Raw genomic sequence first — 17,200 nt, forward strand, 5'->3', positions numbered from 1 at the left:
TGCCCATGTTGGCTTCCAGCCTAAGAGAAGGGACGCGGGTGTAGCTCTGGCAAAGAGCGCTCAAAGCCGCCTGTGGCACTGCAGCTGGCTGGGGAGCAGGACCTGGTGCTCCTCTTGGTGTTCGCTGTCTTGAGGTAGGAACTTGCATGAGTCATTTATTGCTGAATTGATGCATGTCAGAGCTTGAACTGAAGGTGGTTACCAGCTTTGTGGCAGCACATCCAGCCTGGGTAAGCTGTGAAAATGCTGCCAGACTGATGATCAGGGCAGGGGTTGGCAGTGGTCGAGTGAGAATGGAGCTGTTTAAATCAGATTAAGAAAATTAAAAACAGGTCCCTGTACAATTTCACACAAATTCTATCAGCTTAAGACATGGGACTTTTGGCCTTTTACTTGAAAGTGAAAGCACGGTAGATAATTTGGAAAGTTTTTGGAAGAAAGATGATGAGTGGGATGCTGTGATACCGGTGTGCAACAGGTACTGAACAGCTCCGTCCTTGAAACAACAGAAAAACCTTGTAGTCAAATCCCGTGTCTTGCTGGGTGGCTTCATTTGTTACCGCAGGGCTCCTGTGCAGCAAATTCAAGCCTTGACTCAGGGAGTGGGAGTTACTGACACTGTGTTACTACTCACAGATGGAGCTGGTGACAGATGCTGCTCTGCACAGGGTGTCGGTGTACCTGCAAGGGAGTGAAACGCGACAGCAGCAGGAAGCTTGACTGAATTATGCAGCAGGACACCTAAATAGAGTATGTGCTGCCTTTGTCCCTCTGTGATTTTCCATGAGCTTGTCCGGAGCAGGCTTAGACCTTTCCCAACAGTTGTAAATAGAATGCGATTTGAAACTACAGGTGGATATTTTGGAGTCACAGGGTTTATTAGTGTGGAAGTAACCATTTTGCAGACTGATGACAGTGATGCACTATATAATAAATCAAAAAGGAGATGTCTGATTATGCCCTCCCTGGCTTTCAGCCACTAAGGTCTTAGTGTCCTTGGCACAGACGATTGGACTAGTTTTCAGCTTGCGGGATCAGTAGTGAACCTGTAGACTTCCTGAGGATGGGCAAAATAGCCAGTCGTTGAGCTGCTGTGAGATTTGGAACCGATAATCTCTCAGTGCCGTGCTGCTCTCAAGGACAGAGGATTTATTTGCCAAACATAGTGCAGGTTGCATCTGGATTGCATCATTGTGTGGGGCTAAATATTAAGTGTTACTGGATGAATTCGTTGTAAGTAGGGAAATCAGTGGAGTACCTGTTTACACACTGCCAGTTCCAGTGCTGAAAAGCTTGACGTGTCTGTTTTTCTTCTTCACGGACTCCTTTTCTTGTAATGCCTACATGCCTTCTTCCAGGGAAGAACTTTAATGCTGCTCATGTGTTTTCTCTGCACTTGCTCTCTTGATTCCAAATTGTTTTGGGCCTCGGTGTCTCCCTTTTAATGCTTGTGTGGCTTTCCCCTTGAATCACTATTGGCTTTTGGACACTTGCTGAACCCTAGCATCCCTGAACGGAAGGCATGTATTCTAATTCAAGGCAAGGCATGAAAATAAAATTTCTCTCTGGAAAATTAAAAGCTTTTCTTGCTGGGTAGAAAACTGAAAATTCTGTGAAAACAGTCTGTATGGATGTGGTACTCTCAAGGGAGAAAGAAAGATTTGAGCCTTGGTGGTTCAAACACTTTACAAATCTCCCTTTTAAAAAACCTGAATTAACCTCTAGCATGTGCCCAGGCATCTGCCGTTCAAAAGGCTCTGTCATTCTCTCTGCAGTGTCACATTCAGCCCCAGCAGAAAAGTCGCAGTTTCTAGTGAGAGCTTTGCTCTGTTACTGCTGTGGGTTTAAAGCTTCCTGGCTGCCGTCCGCGGGAAGTCACACTGGGCTGTCCTCGCCCGTGGCGCTGGTCCCAGCGCACGGTCCTGGGGTTACTGCAACGCCACTGCCAGTGTCCTGGAAGATGCTAGAGGAACTACCTTCTTTGTCTTAATGAATTATTAACATTGTGTTCTGGAGTACTTTCTAGCTTAGGAATTTACTTAACTGAGGAGTGAGATCAGTAACTTTTATTTTCCCTGCTTTCTTTGGTGTTGGTGCAAAAGTTTTTTGGTAGTATGGAATGGTGGGAGGAATTGCAATGTTGCTTCTCAGAATGCTTCCTCTAATGCAGTTGTATGTTGCTGTTCACAGCAGCTCAGTTTTGTCTCTCAGATCTTACGCAAAGTATCTTTTCTTGTAAGCATTCCCAACCTTGATGTCCCATCTCCCCATTATGTCAAATGTCGGCCTGGTGAGAGGGCCCCTTGTAATACTGATTATTCGTGGAGACCTGAAGGTAGACAAGTTGTTGGGATCATCTAGCGAGTACATGGCGACCATGTGAAAAACAGAACTTGGCTCCCAAGATTTTTATTGGAGTGCTTTGGCTATAAGATCATCTTTCCCTCTTTGCAGAGGAGGCGAAGAGAAATGAAGTCCTTCATTCCCCCATACTTCTTGCAGCTGAGCCTTGCTCTGCTTCAGCCAGTAGGATTTATTTCTTCACTTAAATAAGGGACCACTGGAGACAGGGTTCCCTGTTTCACTTCACAATGGAAAGCATCTTTCTGAGTGGATTTACTTATCCCTTGTGCAAAGCTTCCCACATGGCAGCCCGTCCAGATGGCGTGGCTGCTCTCAGGAGTCGTACCGCCCCGTGTTGCACGTGGACTTGTTGTAGAGATAGATTGTACTGCCTGAGACCACGAATTCTTTAAGGTTGCCATCAAGTGTTGCTTCAGCCTCGCCCAGCAGACAGTGTTATTCCAGAGCACTGTGCGTAGAAGCGGCGACCGGTGTGTCTTTAAGCGAATGGTGCCAGTGGGAATGGCATGTTAGGCAGGGCAGCTGCGAGCTGGGCCTGAAACACGACCACCCCTGAAACCCTACCTCTACTCCACTGACCCATGCAGGCTGACCTCATACTGTTGACTGACTGTGCGGGTTGCGTCAATGCCTGAAATGTAACTGCTTCCTGGCAGCGGGGCAGATCCTGCCTGGATGACTGATAACGTGTTACTCGAAGCAAGGGAGAAATTGCCTTTATGCGCCTTTTCTGTAGCTGGCCACGGAGGACTGAATTCGGCGGGTGCCTCTCGTGCCTGTGCCCTGGGTTACACAAGTGAAAAGTGTTTGCTTTCCTCTTTGCGCTAAATGAATGGCTGGGGGGGTCCAAATAGCTATGAACAATAAAAATGTGAGATAGTGTTTCCGAAGGATGCTTCCCAACGGAGCCTGTTATCTGTGAGGTGGGAGAATCCTACTAGGATTTCCCCACAAAACACACTTCCAAGTGTTACGTTGCCAAAGTTTTAGGCAGGATAGGCTCTTCGTGATAGATGCAGCTGGGTCCCAACGGCTCGTTTACTCTAGCTCTGTCCCTTGCAATCACAACTGCCCATGCAGAGCTTTGCGTCGTGCCCCTTGGTCTACAGCACCCCACGAGACGGAGCTCCCTGGAGCAAGGGGAGGCTGTGCTGCAGCGCCTGGGTGGAAAGCTTTTCTCGAGAACCGGCCTCTCTTCTTTAGCTAAGTCCCTGCCACCGCTACGAGCCACAGCAGGAGACGGGGGTGACCTTTTCCCTTTTTTGTGCTGGGTGAAAGTCACCCTCTCGCAGGAGCGTGGAGCCCCGCGGCTGGCTGGAGCTCACCGCGATAAGCTGGTTGTTTTCCCCTCTGCTTTCCCCTCCGCGCGCTGCACTGGGCTTATCTGGGCGCCTGAGTTATGTTAAGTATCGGGTGCGTGCTTGCTCTCTGTTCTCCTCGCTGCTTTTGCTCCTTGGATTTCAATTCCAAACATGGTTATCCATTTGGGGTCTCTCTCCTTTGCGCTGCCAAGTGATACACATTCCATGCTCCACACCAGCTCCCTCCGCTGCTCGCTCACGGTCGCTATTTCCATTTGCCGGAGGGCAGCGAGAGAGGCAGTGCAACGAGATCTCTGTCCTGGCTGCAAGTTTTCCAGCTAATGGCCTCTCCTCTTTCTTTGACTGAGCTCTTTTGGCCTCATATTTGCCAGCTCCTTTTCTCACTGGCGTGGCTAAGGAGGGGGCCAGCCACCGGTTTGTGAGCCACAAAGGGGAGAAACGAGCCCTTTGGGGATTTTTCGGGTGCAAAAGCGTTCAGCAGCGCTTTAACATGTCACTCTGAAGCGTGCTGCTGTGGGACCGGCTGGTGCTCAAGAGGAGGAGGAACGGCTACCCAGCAGCTCTGGTTTCAGACCTCTGCAGCACCCTTCGTGTATGACAATTCGTTTTGATCGCAGGACGGCCGGGGAGGGTGGGGAGTGGGGAAGGATGAGCGCAAGCAGCCTCTCTTGGGACCAGGCTATTCTCCAGCCTCCGGTGTGTGATGCCTGGAAGGAGATTATGGAGGGAGCAGCCTACCATCTGGCCAGCTGCATCGTCCTCCTGGGTTACATGGGGGGAAGTGGCATCTTTGGGTCCCTCTATATCTTTGGCTTCCTGGCCCCAGGCTACTTCTGCTATGCTCTGTGGGGCTGGCTGAGTGCCTGCGGGCTGGATATCTTCACCTGGAACATGGTGCTCGTCCTCGCCTGCTTGCTTCAGCTGGCTCACCTGGCTTACCGGCTCCGCAGAGACACCATCCCAGAAGAGTTTGACCTCCTCTACAAGACCATGTACCTGCCCTTGCAGGTGCCCCTGGAAGTCTACAAAGAAATCGTGAAGTGCTGTGAAGAACAAGTCCAGTCACTAGTCAGAGACCAGAATTACGCGGTGGAGGGCAAGACGCCCATTGACCGCCTCTCATTGCTGCTGTCTGGCAGGTAAAGGCTCCGGTTTCTGAACAAAGTCTGACGGCAGAGCGCTGGGGCTTATTGTTGTATTTTTGCCCTCTGTAGAAATTGGGGTGAGGTTTGTTTCCTTCCTCTGAAGGGGCTTTGAGATATGCATCTGATTATTGGGGGCGGGGGGGTAACCCACTTCTGGGGGTCACTTTTTGTTTGCTTTTGTTCTTCTAAAGTAGAGTATTTCAGGGAACAGTTTGCAGGATCATGCTATGTGCAGTACAGTGGCCGGCTCAGCCTTGCCTGTGATACTGTTTGGGAATCCTTACCTCATTCTCCATCATTTTAAAGGGATTTTATTTCTGATCGGAGCAGGCTGGCTGTGAGAGAGTGTTTCTTGAGGCAGGGAGGCAGCGTGTCTGGACCTGTGGTCTCTGGGGGTACCAGACACGCCTCTGTGATGTGCATGGTTGTGCACTGAGAATGCTGAGTCCTCAGTTCCCCTGGCCCCCGTGGCCAGCAGTGTTCAGGGAGAGGTTCCACCCTGCTCCCAACACCTCAAGTCCTAGGGCTGTGACATTTTTCACTTTGAGGGTCATTTCATCAAAAGGGAGAGCACTCCAGGGGTGGATCCTGCCTCATCAGGCCTCTGCCTTTCCCTGCGTCCTCATGCATTCATGATGTTCCTTCCTCTGGACCACCGAGGAGGACCTCAGGGACCTCTAGATAGTCACACTAGGGATTTGATTATTGAGTGAACTGTGCTGATGGAGTACTAGCGTTTGTTCATCTGAGCTCCTGTGCCATGCCTTAGTGAGCGTATCTCTTAATGATTTGTGAAATCCAAATGCTTGCGAATAGTGATGATACTGGCTTCCCAGCCGCTGCCAGGCACTTGGCACTAACGTCAGGTGAGAGTGGGAAGGGAAGGAGGTCTGTAGACGGGAGCAGTGCTGAGCTGTAGGAGTGTGTCTCACAAGGATTTTCCTCTGGGAAGACAAACCCAGCATCACCTGGGGCTTGTGTTTTACTGCAGTGGTCCATCCTCTCTGGTGAGCGGGTGTGTAAAGAAGAAGGGCTGTCCTTCATCTTTTTGTTATTTGTCCCTTTGTAGAATGTAAGAGCATTCTGAGACCACTGACCAGTGCTGAATGGCAAAGCGCTGGGAGGAAACTGGGTACGTGTGTTTTCATTACATTTCTTTCCCCTTACGAAACACCCGCGCTGAGCAGCTGCTCTGAAGTTTACTGTATCTGCAAGTCATGTTAGTGAGGAAGAGTCTGTGCTGTCTTGCCCCGCACTGGATAATCCGACGCTGCTCTGTGGGCATGGAAGTGCTGCAACAGACAGTAAGCCTGGGCTGGTGGGGTAGTTGTGCTGCTCTCTTTTGCAGTGGGAAGTATGCATTTTGGCACGTATAGGATGCTCCGTGGAGATACAACTGGATGTGCGTTTCCTGGTACCCCCTCTATTGCCTTGTGAGGTCCTTGCTGACTCAGCAGAGCGTTGCTGCTGTTACGGTGCCCCTTCTTAAACTGAGCAATAGCCAGACAAGGGGGACTTGGAAATGCAGGATGTGCCTGGATCGGAAAACCTGCTTTGTGATCCCTGACCCTTCCAAGCAGCGTTCCCAGCTGGCTGGAAGCCAACAGTGAACTGAGCCTTAACTCCTGAAAGCAAGAATTGCCTTTGTGCATTGTACAGTGGAGGAATGTGGCAACAGGGAGGCAAGAGGCCCCAAATCTGGTGGTGCAGAGTTATGAATAGAGCTCCAGAGTGCCCTGCCATTGCCCCAGGCCTGTGCAGCTCTCCTCTGCTCCCACAGCAGAGCTCTGTGCAAGTTCAACCTTGACACTGGTAGACGCTTGTAGCAAAAGCAGCAGAAAAGAATACTTGGGAGGCCAGGAGAGAACAAATAGTAATGTGCAGCAAACTGTGAGCTTGCAGCATGATGTGTCAGGAATGAGGGGGTTCTGGGTGTAACAGCTTCTCAGCATCAAGGTAGGGAATGCTCTCGTGCAACCCTGGGGACAAGGAGATCCAAGTACAAAGAGCCACAGGCTGGCTTAGAAGAACCTGAAAAGCAGCAGCAGTCTGGCGGGCTGAGAAGCCCTGGTTTAGGACCAGGCATTGCACCTGTGAGGGCTGCTTTGTAGCAGGAAACAGAAAACGGGTTATGGGGAAGTGGCAGCAAACGTGTCCCACAGAGGAAGGAGGGGCAGTCCCATAGACCGAAGCGTCTGCAGCTGTCCCGGAGCGGGTGTGAGACAGGCATGAGATGAGAAGTCCTCTCCTCCCTGGTGGGACCGGCTGCCTGCCCGTTGTGTAAGCTGATCAGGTTCACGTGACATCTGTTTTGTGGCCTAAGCCTGTGCACCTCCTCTGTCCTCTCTGCAGGGTCCGAGTGAGCCAGGACGGACAATTCCTTCACTATGTCTTTCCGTACCAGTTCCTGGACTCTCCAGAATGGGAGTCGCTGCGACCCTCTGAGGAAGGAACTTTCCAGGTAACCCCGCGTGGCCCCGCAGCAGCCCAGCTCTGCTCCTCGCTGCTTCGTTTCATGTCTGAGAAGGGGACGGAGGGGCTCATTGTGCCGTTCAAAGCTAACTGGGAATACTTCCCTCCCCTTCCTCATGGTTTAGCCAGCACGAGATGGTGTGATCAGCTGTGTTACCTTTTCTCTTAACTTCCTCTGAAGACCTCAGTGCTGCTCCTACTATCAGCTGATAGGAGGGAGGGTGGAGCATGGTGTTCCTTTCGGTTTAGCAGGGAGATGAGGTATTGGATCACTGGCACTCTTCCATTACAGCATCCCCTGGTACCTGTATTGATGCATTTGCCCTGCACGCTGCTAGCAGGTTGCATCGCTCCAGCATCAGGATGGCAGCCATGACAATATGCTGCAGTGATGTAAATCTGTAAATATCCTGTTCCTCACAGAAGTTTTTGATGGTGATGTGTTTGGGGTGGAGAAGCAGAAGGGATGATTCACACCCGAATATGGTTCTTTCTGAGCAGAAGAATCCCTTGCAGAGAGGCCAGACCAATTCTTATTTGCAGCAACTGAAAGGATTTTGCTTTTGCTGTCAACACCCCACAGTATTTGCTTGGCTTTCCCTCTGGGGGCGGTTACTGAAGCCCACATCTCTCTGCCTTTAACTCACACCCCAGGACAGGCTGATCCCTGTCAGGCTGTCAATCTAGAATATGTTGGTTAGCGCATATGAAAAGGGATTTTGCTAATCCCTTGGGGGCATGGGGCAGTCATGAAGGAATGATGATGCTTTCTCATGAGGGCAGTCACGTTCAGACTTGGTTAAAGCAGGCCAGCTCTCCGAATCTGCTTTCCTTGGGTCTGAATTTGGCCCATGTGTGAAAGGGTCACGGTGGTCGCTCCTGAAGGCCATGCTATTGCCACTGACGACAGTCTTGCAAGAGGAACAGTGGCAGGAGATGGATGACTGTGGTACAGGGCTACGGCTCATGGGAAGAAATAGGGATGTGGGGCCAAGATGATGGGGTAGAGAGGGCAACGACAGCATGGCTGTGCTAGGGGTGGGGGTATCTCATGTTTTGCACAGGGCTTCGATCCGGCAGCAGTCTGCTGCTAGCTCCTGGACTGTAATTTGCCTAAGAGTCGAGCAGAGAGAAGGATGGCTGCGCAGTGCTCCCGGCAGGGAAATGGCCATCTGGATGGCATGCAACCTGCGAAAACATCTGCAGCACTTTCTGAGCTGATTTCTGTGGAACTGAATGTTCCAAACCTCCTGAGTGTCTTTATCTGTGGTAGGTGAGACAGCTTGGGAGCAAGCTGGTGCCAGGCTGCACCAGCCCTGCCAGCATCACGCTCTTGGCTCCTGCTCTGTGAGACAGGGCTGGTCCGGGAGGTTGGCTGTGCCTGGCCCAGGATGGGGAGGTAGAGTCCTAGGTGGGGCACTGAGGAGCATGAAGAAGCGGCAGCTTGTGTGAAACCAGGATTGAGCAGGTGAGGCTTTACCAGTCCATGTTCCTGCCAGGACGTTATTCTTGATGGCTGTGCTTAGCCACGGTGACGTGCTGCTTTTGGCAGCTGTATGACCCACTAGTCCCTCTTACCTGAGTAGTTAATAACACTCTGGCATTTCTCAACCTTATTTCTAATAATTTGGTTTAAAAAGTGCACATTTGGCTCTGAGGCTTTGCTGGAGGAGGGCATAAAAGGTTTTTCTTGCCCAAGTTTTCCCCATGGCTCTCTGGGTTGAGCAGTTTCAATCCTGAGCCCACTGAAAAATGACAGAAGGGTGACTCCGTCTACAGGGAGAGCCAGTTTCCTTGAGCTTTCTACTTTGGCTGTGTCTTCTTCCCACAGGACTGCTGGTTCCCAGTGCCTGAAGGAGTTGGGTTTCAGGGCTGGCACTTTCCCCTGAAGGCTGAATTATGGGCTCTGCCGATGCCGGAGTGCTTTGTTGGGGGGGATTCATGAGTGAAATCTGCCCTGCTGTCCTGGTTAGGAGGCAGGTTTTCTTGTTACATCTCACTTAATCCCTCACAAGAAGTGGAGGCTTTTGATCACTGTGCCAGAAGCTGGTTAGGAAAATGAGATTCTGGTTATTTCAGTTTCCGTGTGACCCTTCCTCTTGCTCACCTTGGCCTGGGAAAGTTCTCAGGTTTTATCTCCTATATTTCTTTCATAAGGCAGCTGCTTGCATGGCAATGGTGTTAAATATCAAACCCAAGGACACACACATGCAGCCAAGCTGTGTCCAGCTTCCCAGTGGCCCTCTGCCATGATGGCTGGCCAAGGAGACCCCTGGATAGAGAGTGAGAGGGAGCCCCCAGGATATTTTGGCTCCAGCACTAGTTCACATGCCAGTGTCTCCATTACACTCGGATGTTCTTCTTTGGCCCAAGGCAGTTTGACCCTTCTTGTGTTTCTTATCTATCATTATTATTATTATTATTATTATTATTATTATTATTTTACAATATACAGTTATGGTTTAGATAATGGTTTTTTATTATTATTAACAATGTGGTCTTATAGCTAGGGAGGAGTTTGCATTGGCAAAACCCAAAGCAAAACAAAATGTTCTCTAAAATCAACCCAACAAAACCTGAGGTGAGTTCCCTACCTACACACAAACACAGTAAACCCCTTTGATTTCCTCTCTCACCGAGCTGTGCCGCATGTCCTTCAAGGCCATTCAGCCCTACAGTGCCCCGCAGAGCTGGTGAGACAGGACACCCCTCTGGCGCAGGGTGACCAGGTGAGCCTTCCAGGTGGCCTTCTTGGAGCAGGGGCAACCTGGCAGCGGGATAGGCTAGCCGCCTGCCACAGGGCTACCCGCTGGGCATGCAGAAACACCCCGCTCTGTAAGAGTTCTCTAGAGGGAGCAGGCTGCCTGTACTGCCCTGCTCGTTTCAGCTACATCGCTCGAGTGTCAATGGGGAGCATCATCTGAAAGCGGGAGGGTGAAACGTAGCCAGCCCTGTGGCTAGGGTAAGCAAGGGCGTGCCGCTGAGTGCATAGGAAAAACTGGTCTGTGGCTCCCTGGGGAGAGGAAACAGAGGCAGGTACGGATTTATCTGATCGTTCAGCTTGGACGATTTGGCTCTCCAGCCCTGCTGCCTCCAAGGAGTGCGGGCATCAGAGGGGCTGGGGGCCTTCACTGGAGAGAAGACGCAGCCCCGAGGCATGACTCCGCTCCCTCCCTGCCCCACAGGTCACGCTGACGGCTGAGACCGACTGCAGCTTCATCACCTGGCCAAGGAAGAAGCTGTATCTCCTTCTGAGGAAGGACCGCTACATTGCCCGGCTCTTCTCCTCCCACCTGGGCTACGACATCTCAGAGAAGCTCTATTCCCTCAACGAGAAGCTTTTCGCCAAGTTTGGCCTTCGCTTCGACATCCGCTTGCCCAGCCTCTACCACGTCCTCGGGCCAGCCTCCTCGGAGGGGGAGTCGGAGGACTGTGAGGAGCCGCCGCCTGCCTCTGGCCAGGCTGTCTCTGAGCCCCCTCCGCAGCCACCGCCACCACCACCGCCGGCTCCACGCCCCCGGGCATCCCGGCCCGACAGTGACCTGCTGGGTGAGGACTCCACCAGTCTTGTCTTGGAAGATTTTGCTGAGTTGCCGGGGTCTTTTATGGACTATGTGAGCGAAGGGGAGTATATGAAGTGAGGGCACTCCTGGCACGGGCATGCCTCACGCTGTGTGGGATCCCCGCGTAAGTACCCGCTTGCAGAAGCAAGTCCTTCCCGTGACCCAACTGCCCAGGCAGGGTGGCAGCCCCCGGCTTCTCGCACTCGTTTGCTGTGGGTTTGCTCCCCTGCAGTGTTTTTTTGCCTGCTGCCCCAAGAAATCCCAGGAGGTGGGCTTGAGCTGCGTGATTTCCTTAAGGAAAAGCAGCAGGGTAGAGGCTTGACTGCAGGCACCAGCTGCGCTCTGGGGCAGCAGGGCCGGTAACCTGGCTGTAGGAAACTCTTCCCTGCCCTGTCCTTTCCCCATCCCTCAGGAGAAACTGAAACAGTGTCCAGGCTGGCAGGTAGTACACAGCTGCCTGCAGAGACGCCACAGGGCTCAGCCTGGTTCACCATGAGCTAGAGCTGTGCCTGGAGATATTCCAGGACTGAGCTGAGGAAGACATGTGCAGGTGAGAGAGCAGACAACCCAGGAGATGCTGGCAGGGGTAGAAACAGCTCCAGGGTTTACAGTGGATTGATAGCGAGGAGTTGCTGTACAGCCTGCAAGTGCTTAGTCTGGGCAGGGGGAGAAAGCTCAGAGTCCTTCCCCCTGCTGCACACCGCAGCTCATCCCAGCGTTTGCTCTGTCCTTATTTCTGCTGAGCTTTGTCTCAGCCAGATCAGTGAGGTACTGAAAACACTGCCCTGTGTGTACAGCTCTTGCCTCCAGCCACCCTGGACTGACAGGTTAAACATCGTTTTAATATGCCCCAAACACTGCTTTCTGGTGAGTGGGAATAAGATGCTGTCTTCCAAAATGCCAGCTCCTTACGCTGCAAGGGAAAAAATCCTGGGCCTCGTGGATGTTGGGGCAGAAGAGCTACACAGGCAAACAGAAATAGACAGGAGGGTGGCTCATGCTTTAAATTCAGATCTAAATAGCCAAGAGAAAATTTCCACACTGAGCTGCTTTTAGCCAGCTGCTGCACACCAGCTGCAGACTTCGAAATGTGCATTCCTGCTGCCACCCCGTAATAGCTGCTTTCTGGCATCCAGCTACCAGCAACCGAGCCTGGGACTGGGATTTCTGTCCTAGAAGCGACCACTGCGTGTGTCCCAGTTGGGTCTGCGTGGCAGGGAGGAAGCTGCAGGGCTAGGCTGCAGCTGGGGAGCCCATCTTCCAGCAGACATCCTTGAACAAAGTGCACCACGGCACTCGGGTCTTCCCTGCACGCGCGTGGGTCTGCTGCTGGGCTGCGAATGCTTGGGCTGTGGACTCATCACTGGCAGGCAGCATGAAGCAGGACACAATGACTCCTGGCATGAGCCCTGACAAGCCTGCAGTAACTTTCCCTACCCTGCAGCGCTTGTGCACAAGCCTCACCACTGTGGTGGCAAGGGGACCGTCCCTCACCGGCCCTCTGCATGGAAAGGCTGCGTGGGACAGGCAGCACTTGCTATTTGCAGGAGCCCTGTGGTGGGAGATGATTTTTTTGCTGTTCTATCCTGTTGCTTTTCTTAATTTTTGAAAAGAGTGGAAGATCTTACTGTTTACTGCAGTTACAGTTCTGCTTTGTGTTGAGCCACGTGCCTGTTCCTGTACTGCTTCCATGCCTCTAGATTTAAAATCTGGGATGTGAAGAAACTGGCCAGGGAAGGAACAAGTGTATTTGATTTTGCTTGAATCAGATAAAAGGTCAGCAAGAGTTTTGCTTAGGCTTTCTGTTGTTGGGATTTATTTTTTTTTTAAAAAAAAAAAAGGAGGCATAGAGAAGAATTAAAAAAAAATCATCATTTGTTTTCTAGCTTAGAATTCCTAGGAACGTGAAGTCCCTGGTTTTGGTAGACTGCAGGAGATATGATTTTGCAGCTTTTTCAGTCCTTACTTGGAGAGACAGGAGCACTGAATCACTTAGGAGACAGCCATCCTCCTAACTGTCAGGCATAGCTGTTGAATACATGCAATCAAGAATGAATGCAGATAGTGTTGTAAATGTGAAGTCTCTTTGTCTATGCTTTGGTTGTAGTTTGTTTTCTCAGCAGAAGGATATCCATCCTCAGGTTATTGGCAGAATTCTCCTGGTTGATCAAGTTTCATATAATCAGAATGTCAAATGCAATTAAAAAAAACGGAGGAGGCAAGGAACACCGTAGCTTTTTTTTGAATCATTTCCACCCATTTTTGGTAATGAGTCAATATTGTGAACACACACACAAGAGGTATATGTGTACATGTGTGTTGGGGAAAGCTCATGCAACACAGCACAAAGCTATTCTTCCTTTCACACAACTCTTTTAAAATGTGTTGCTGCAAGCTTTTGTCTTTCTAGATCTTGTGAATGAGGCGGTATCAGGGTGTGCTGATACTTGCAGTGGAGACCTGCAATAAAAGCCCAAATGTTTCAGAGGCCAGTATTTGGGGTGGGAGATGAGGAGGATTTTGCTTGTCTGCCAGTGTGGTATTTTAATTTCTAAGGTAATAAGACAAGGAAACACAAACTCTGTTTAGTGTGTTCATAACAGTGGAATGAGTGCTTCCTTGTTACTGTGCTTACTGCCTGGGCATCCTAATCGCATTCCATCCCAGCAGTACAGCAGCCGTTGTCATAACCGGACAATACTCCACAGCGACTTGAGTAAAATTTAGTGATACAATCACAAAAACCAGTGAGACAGAGGAGCTGCAGTTCTCCCTTTCGGCCAAGCACTTGCCACAGCTCAGCTGATGATCTGAGCAGGTCTGCCTTGGCCCAGGGAAAGCACTCCCATAACATTTCCCTCGGAAGTGCTGACAACATCCATAGTAAATAGGGATATTCCCTGCAGTGTTGTTGTTCAAAGTAAGTGATACCTGTGGTCCCAGAGGTCAGAGCTCCCCTGGGGCTTTCCCCTGTCTGTGCTTTCATCTCCTCCCCCAGCAATGTCCGACCCAGGTAATCACCTTCCAGCTCTCTAAATTCCCCGTGCTCAAGTGCTTCTATGGATCACGTTCCTTTTCGTTTTCTGTCACTACAATGGCCACCTTGCAATACCACAGTGCAGGAGGGCAGTTCTTGAATGCCCAAAGTGCTGCAAAGATCACGCAGAAGAAAATATTCCTGGGAGATATGTTGGCCTACTATTCTTACCATTCCTGAAGTTTCTAGTCTCATGAGCAAGACAGTGATATCCCACTGATGAGCACGTTCTTTGCCTGAGGAGGAGAGATACATCAATAACTTAGAGGCTGCCTGTTTAAAAGAGATGGGTTCAAAGGTTCTGTTCAATGCTTGCTTTAACAGGGTACTGCCGTATAGCTCAATGCTCCATAGCAAACTAAGCTTTATTCCTTGCATGAATATTCAAACAACCAAAAGTCACCTGCTTTTTCCCCTTTTCATACCACATTTGTTCTAGTTTGTTGCTATCACGTGCTTGCAAGATGTGGAACTGTTGCTACCTAGTTTTACGCAGTTACATCGTGGGGCTGGCTTTCTGTTTGGTGGGTGAGGTGAATGGATGGGTGGGTGGGTGCTTGATGGCCTGTTACTTGGTTCAAGATAGCAAGAATCATTTTACACCTGCTTTGAGGGCAAAATCAAAGGAGCTGTGGACTTTGTTTCACCAGTATCACTGAAGGCGCTTTGGGCAGGGGGTGGGTGGGGTGGTTTTGCTGTCTCAGAATGGGTCTGTAACCGCATTTTCTGATTTATCACATATTGAAGAACTGTAACCGCGTTTTCTGATTTATCACATATTGAAGAATTACATAGTTATGCATGCTGATCTAGGCGGGGGGTGGAGGGGGGGGAAGGAAGGTAATGGTGGGCTCCATGAGGTTTGTGTCTTGTAAAAATTTAGAACTAAGGTTTATTCCTGTGATAATAATGGTGGGTTTTTTTCTTCCTCCCCCGCCTCACTCTCATTTTCCTCCCCTCTCCACTGCTTTCCTTCTGCAGCCTCTGGAAACCTTCTCCGGAGTTCTCCCCATCCTCTCTGCAAAGGACGAGCTCCTCTGGCTCCCACTCAGACCCCCGAACTCTAGGGAACAACAGGCTGTTATGATCCTGAAGCCCCTCCAAAGGAGCGTACGCTCACACAGGTTTCTGACCGGAGACACCCTTTAGCATGCGCTGAGACATCCACCTGCAGACATGTACACGCAGGAGCACACGAAGCACACGCGTGAGACTGTGGTGTCACACTCCAGCACCTCCCACCCCATGGTTGTTCACCAGAGCTGCCTGCCCCAGTGTGCTTCCACGGTTTGTTTTCTAGTCCTGCCTCTGAGGTGCGTCGGCAGCTGTGATACCAAGGTACACCGATATTGCTGCAAGCGATACCAGCCTGCTCACAGAATCTGTGTTCCCTTTGATTTAATAATTGCCATTAAAATCAGAGATGAAACTGCTGGTGTTTGAGGATTTGGAGAGGGAGACAATACTGTTCGAAAGGTTTGAGGTGATCTCAAGGCACAGAGGGGAAAGGACAGGGGAAAATGAGCTGCCTGACACCTTTGGTAATGGGCTTGCAATGGAGAGCATGATAAGAAGATGTGCTATCATGCATCTCACTGGCATCCACTTTAGTAAGATGAGAAATTACTTTTCCAGGAGTTAACATTTCTCATTTATGACAAGCACCACTTCTCAAAGAAGTTACTGATTTCTGGCGAAAGGTCGGTTGTTTGAGTTGATTCATTTGGAATAAGAAAGGGGAAGAATTAGGACTGGGGGAAGGTGTAGGCAAGAAGGAGAGCCTGAACCCTTTTTTTTTTTTTTTTTGGTCTCGCTTGTGCTCAGAGGGGGACAACCGTGGGGTGCATGCACCAAGTGAAGAAATGAGTGAGTACAAAATGTCTCTGGGGAGAGCAGCCACTGGCAGGAAGAAGTGTGATATCTTAGATGAAAATAGTATGGAAATGGAAGGCCTTTTTCAAGTTCTGCTGCAACAGGCTTTGGCTGATGAGCTTCCCCGGCCATTTCCTCTGTCAGGGAACTGGAGATGGCAGTGTTGGTGGAGAAATCCTCTGTCCCACAGTGCCTGGTGCAACCAGCCTGGGCGGTGAGGGTATGAGCCTCTGCAGGGCAGATATCCAGGGAAGGAGTGAGGAGCATCACTCTCTCCATCAGCAGGCACAGGGCAGTGCGTTTTTCAGTGCCTCTTGGCTCAGACACGCAGGGGCCCGGCCATTCTGCGTGTGGGGCTGGTGGAGGCAGCCCTACCTGCCTTGGGCTGCTCACGCAGGGGCTGCCCCGGAGACTGGTTGGGCACGGCATGCAAGTCTCAGCTGGGTGAGATCTGTGCCCTTGGGATCTGGCGCTCTTGCTGAGGTCTGGAGAGGCCTCTGAGGTGGTGGGTATGTGGGTTCCATGGTGTACACAGGTCCTTGCACTGTTTAACTTTGCAGTCACCCCAGGGCAGAAGAATGGGGCTGCCCCATGCCTGGGGATCATCCTGCTAATGGTTCTCACCATGCTCTGTTGCTACATTCTTGCTTCAGCCTGACCCCATTGCCCTTCACGGCTGGGAAATGTGTCCGGCAAATTAACACCGGAGCTGCTGGGGTCTCTTCTGCAAAGGAACTGAAACGCACAGTGAAACTCCGTCCATCTGTCACAGTGCTTTACACCTCTGCCCGAAGGAAGTGGATGGGGCTGGGCTGTATTACATGCTGCCCCTCACAGGTGCCTGCTGAAGTTATATTCCAGTCCTCAACAAGAAGCTCCCTGGAAACTCTTATGGCACCAGCTGATCTGGATCTCTGTCAGGCTGTCAGAGCTCAGCTCTAACCCCCTCCTGAGTGTATGCTGGAGACGGTGTTTGTTAGCTGGCCTTCCAAACAGCCACATGGCAGGGCCCAGAAGCTTGGATGTAAGCTGACAGCAGGAGCTAACTCTGCAGTGACAATGTCTAGTGAAGCAGTAGTGACAGCTCATGCCAAATAGTTGAGGCTTCTTATAGCAGAAATGCCTTTAGGATGCCCCTCTCCTCTGACCATGGTGTTCCTTGTGAACTTTTCTATCACCTGTGAAGTCAGTCTGGGGAACCAGAGAAAATAGTCTATAGAAGATGTGACCTGTGGGCAAAAGTGATGAAGACCTGTCTCTCCTCTTTGATTTGCATATGCATCAGGGTGGTAGAAAAGACATGGCTTGGTGAGGGCTGTTTCTATGTACATGCATCTCTTACTGTAATCTTTCACCAGTTCTTTCCAGACCTTGGCTACTTTTCCAGGTTTGAAAGATTGTGCTGAGCTCCTGGGACTAATTTGT

At 50.7% G+C, this 17,200-nt stretch overlaps 1 protein-coding gene across 2 annotated transcripts; it reads left to right on the forward strand.

The window, feature by feature from the left end:
• Positions 1–3,612: 3,612 nt before the first annotated feature.
• On the forward strand, positions 3,613–15,332 carry POPDC2 (popeye domain containing 2). 2 transcript variants are annotated; one of them, XM_005433325.4, is made up of 4 exons: positions 3,613–4,825; positions 7,184–7,292; positions 10,489–10,852; positions 14,885–15,332. In XM_005433325.4, the coding sequence occupies exons 1-4, from the start codon at positions 4,281–4,283 to the stop codon at positions 14,968–14,970; spliced, it is 1,104 nt and encodes a 367-aa protein (XP_005433382.3). In that variant the 5' UTR covers positions 3,613–4,280; the 3' UTR covers positions 14,971–15,332. The 2 variants fall into 2 exon arrangements, with proteins under 2 accessions (XP_005433382.3, XP_027672740.1); XM_027816939.2 differs by having other exon boundaries at positions 3,614–4,825; positions 10,489–10,990.
• The last annotated feature ends 1,868 nt before the right edge of the window (positions 15,333–17,200 follow it).

The sequence above is a fragment of the Falco cherrug genome, chromosome 5 (assembly GCF_023634085.1).
Source record: "Falco cherrug isolate bFalChe1 chromosome 5, bFalChe1.pri, whole genome shotgun sequence".
Taxonomy (NCBI): Eukaryota; Metazoa; Chordata; class Aves; order Falconiformes; family Falconidae; genus Falco; species Falco cherrug.

Coding starts and splice junctions, on each gene's coding strand:
- POPDC2 (XM_027816939.2), top strand. CDS start 4,281: ATGACAATTCGTTTTGATCGCAGGACGGCCGGGGAGGGTGGGGAGTGG. Junction 4,826..7,183: donor TCATTGCTGCTGTCTGGCAG/GTAAAGGCTCCG, acceptor TCCTCTCTGCAG/GGTCCGAGTGAGCCAGGACG. Junction 7,293..10,488: donor CTGAGGAAGGAACTTTCCAG/GTAACCCCGCGT, acceptor CCTGCCCCACAG/GTCACGCTGACGGCTGAGAC.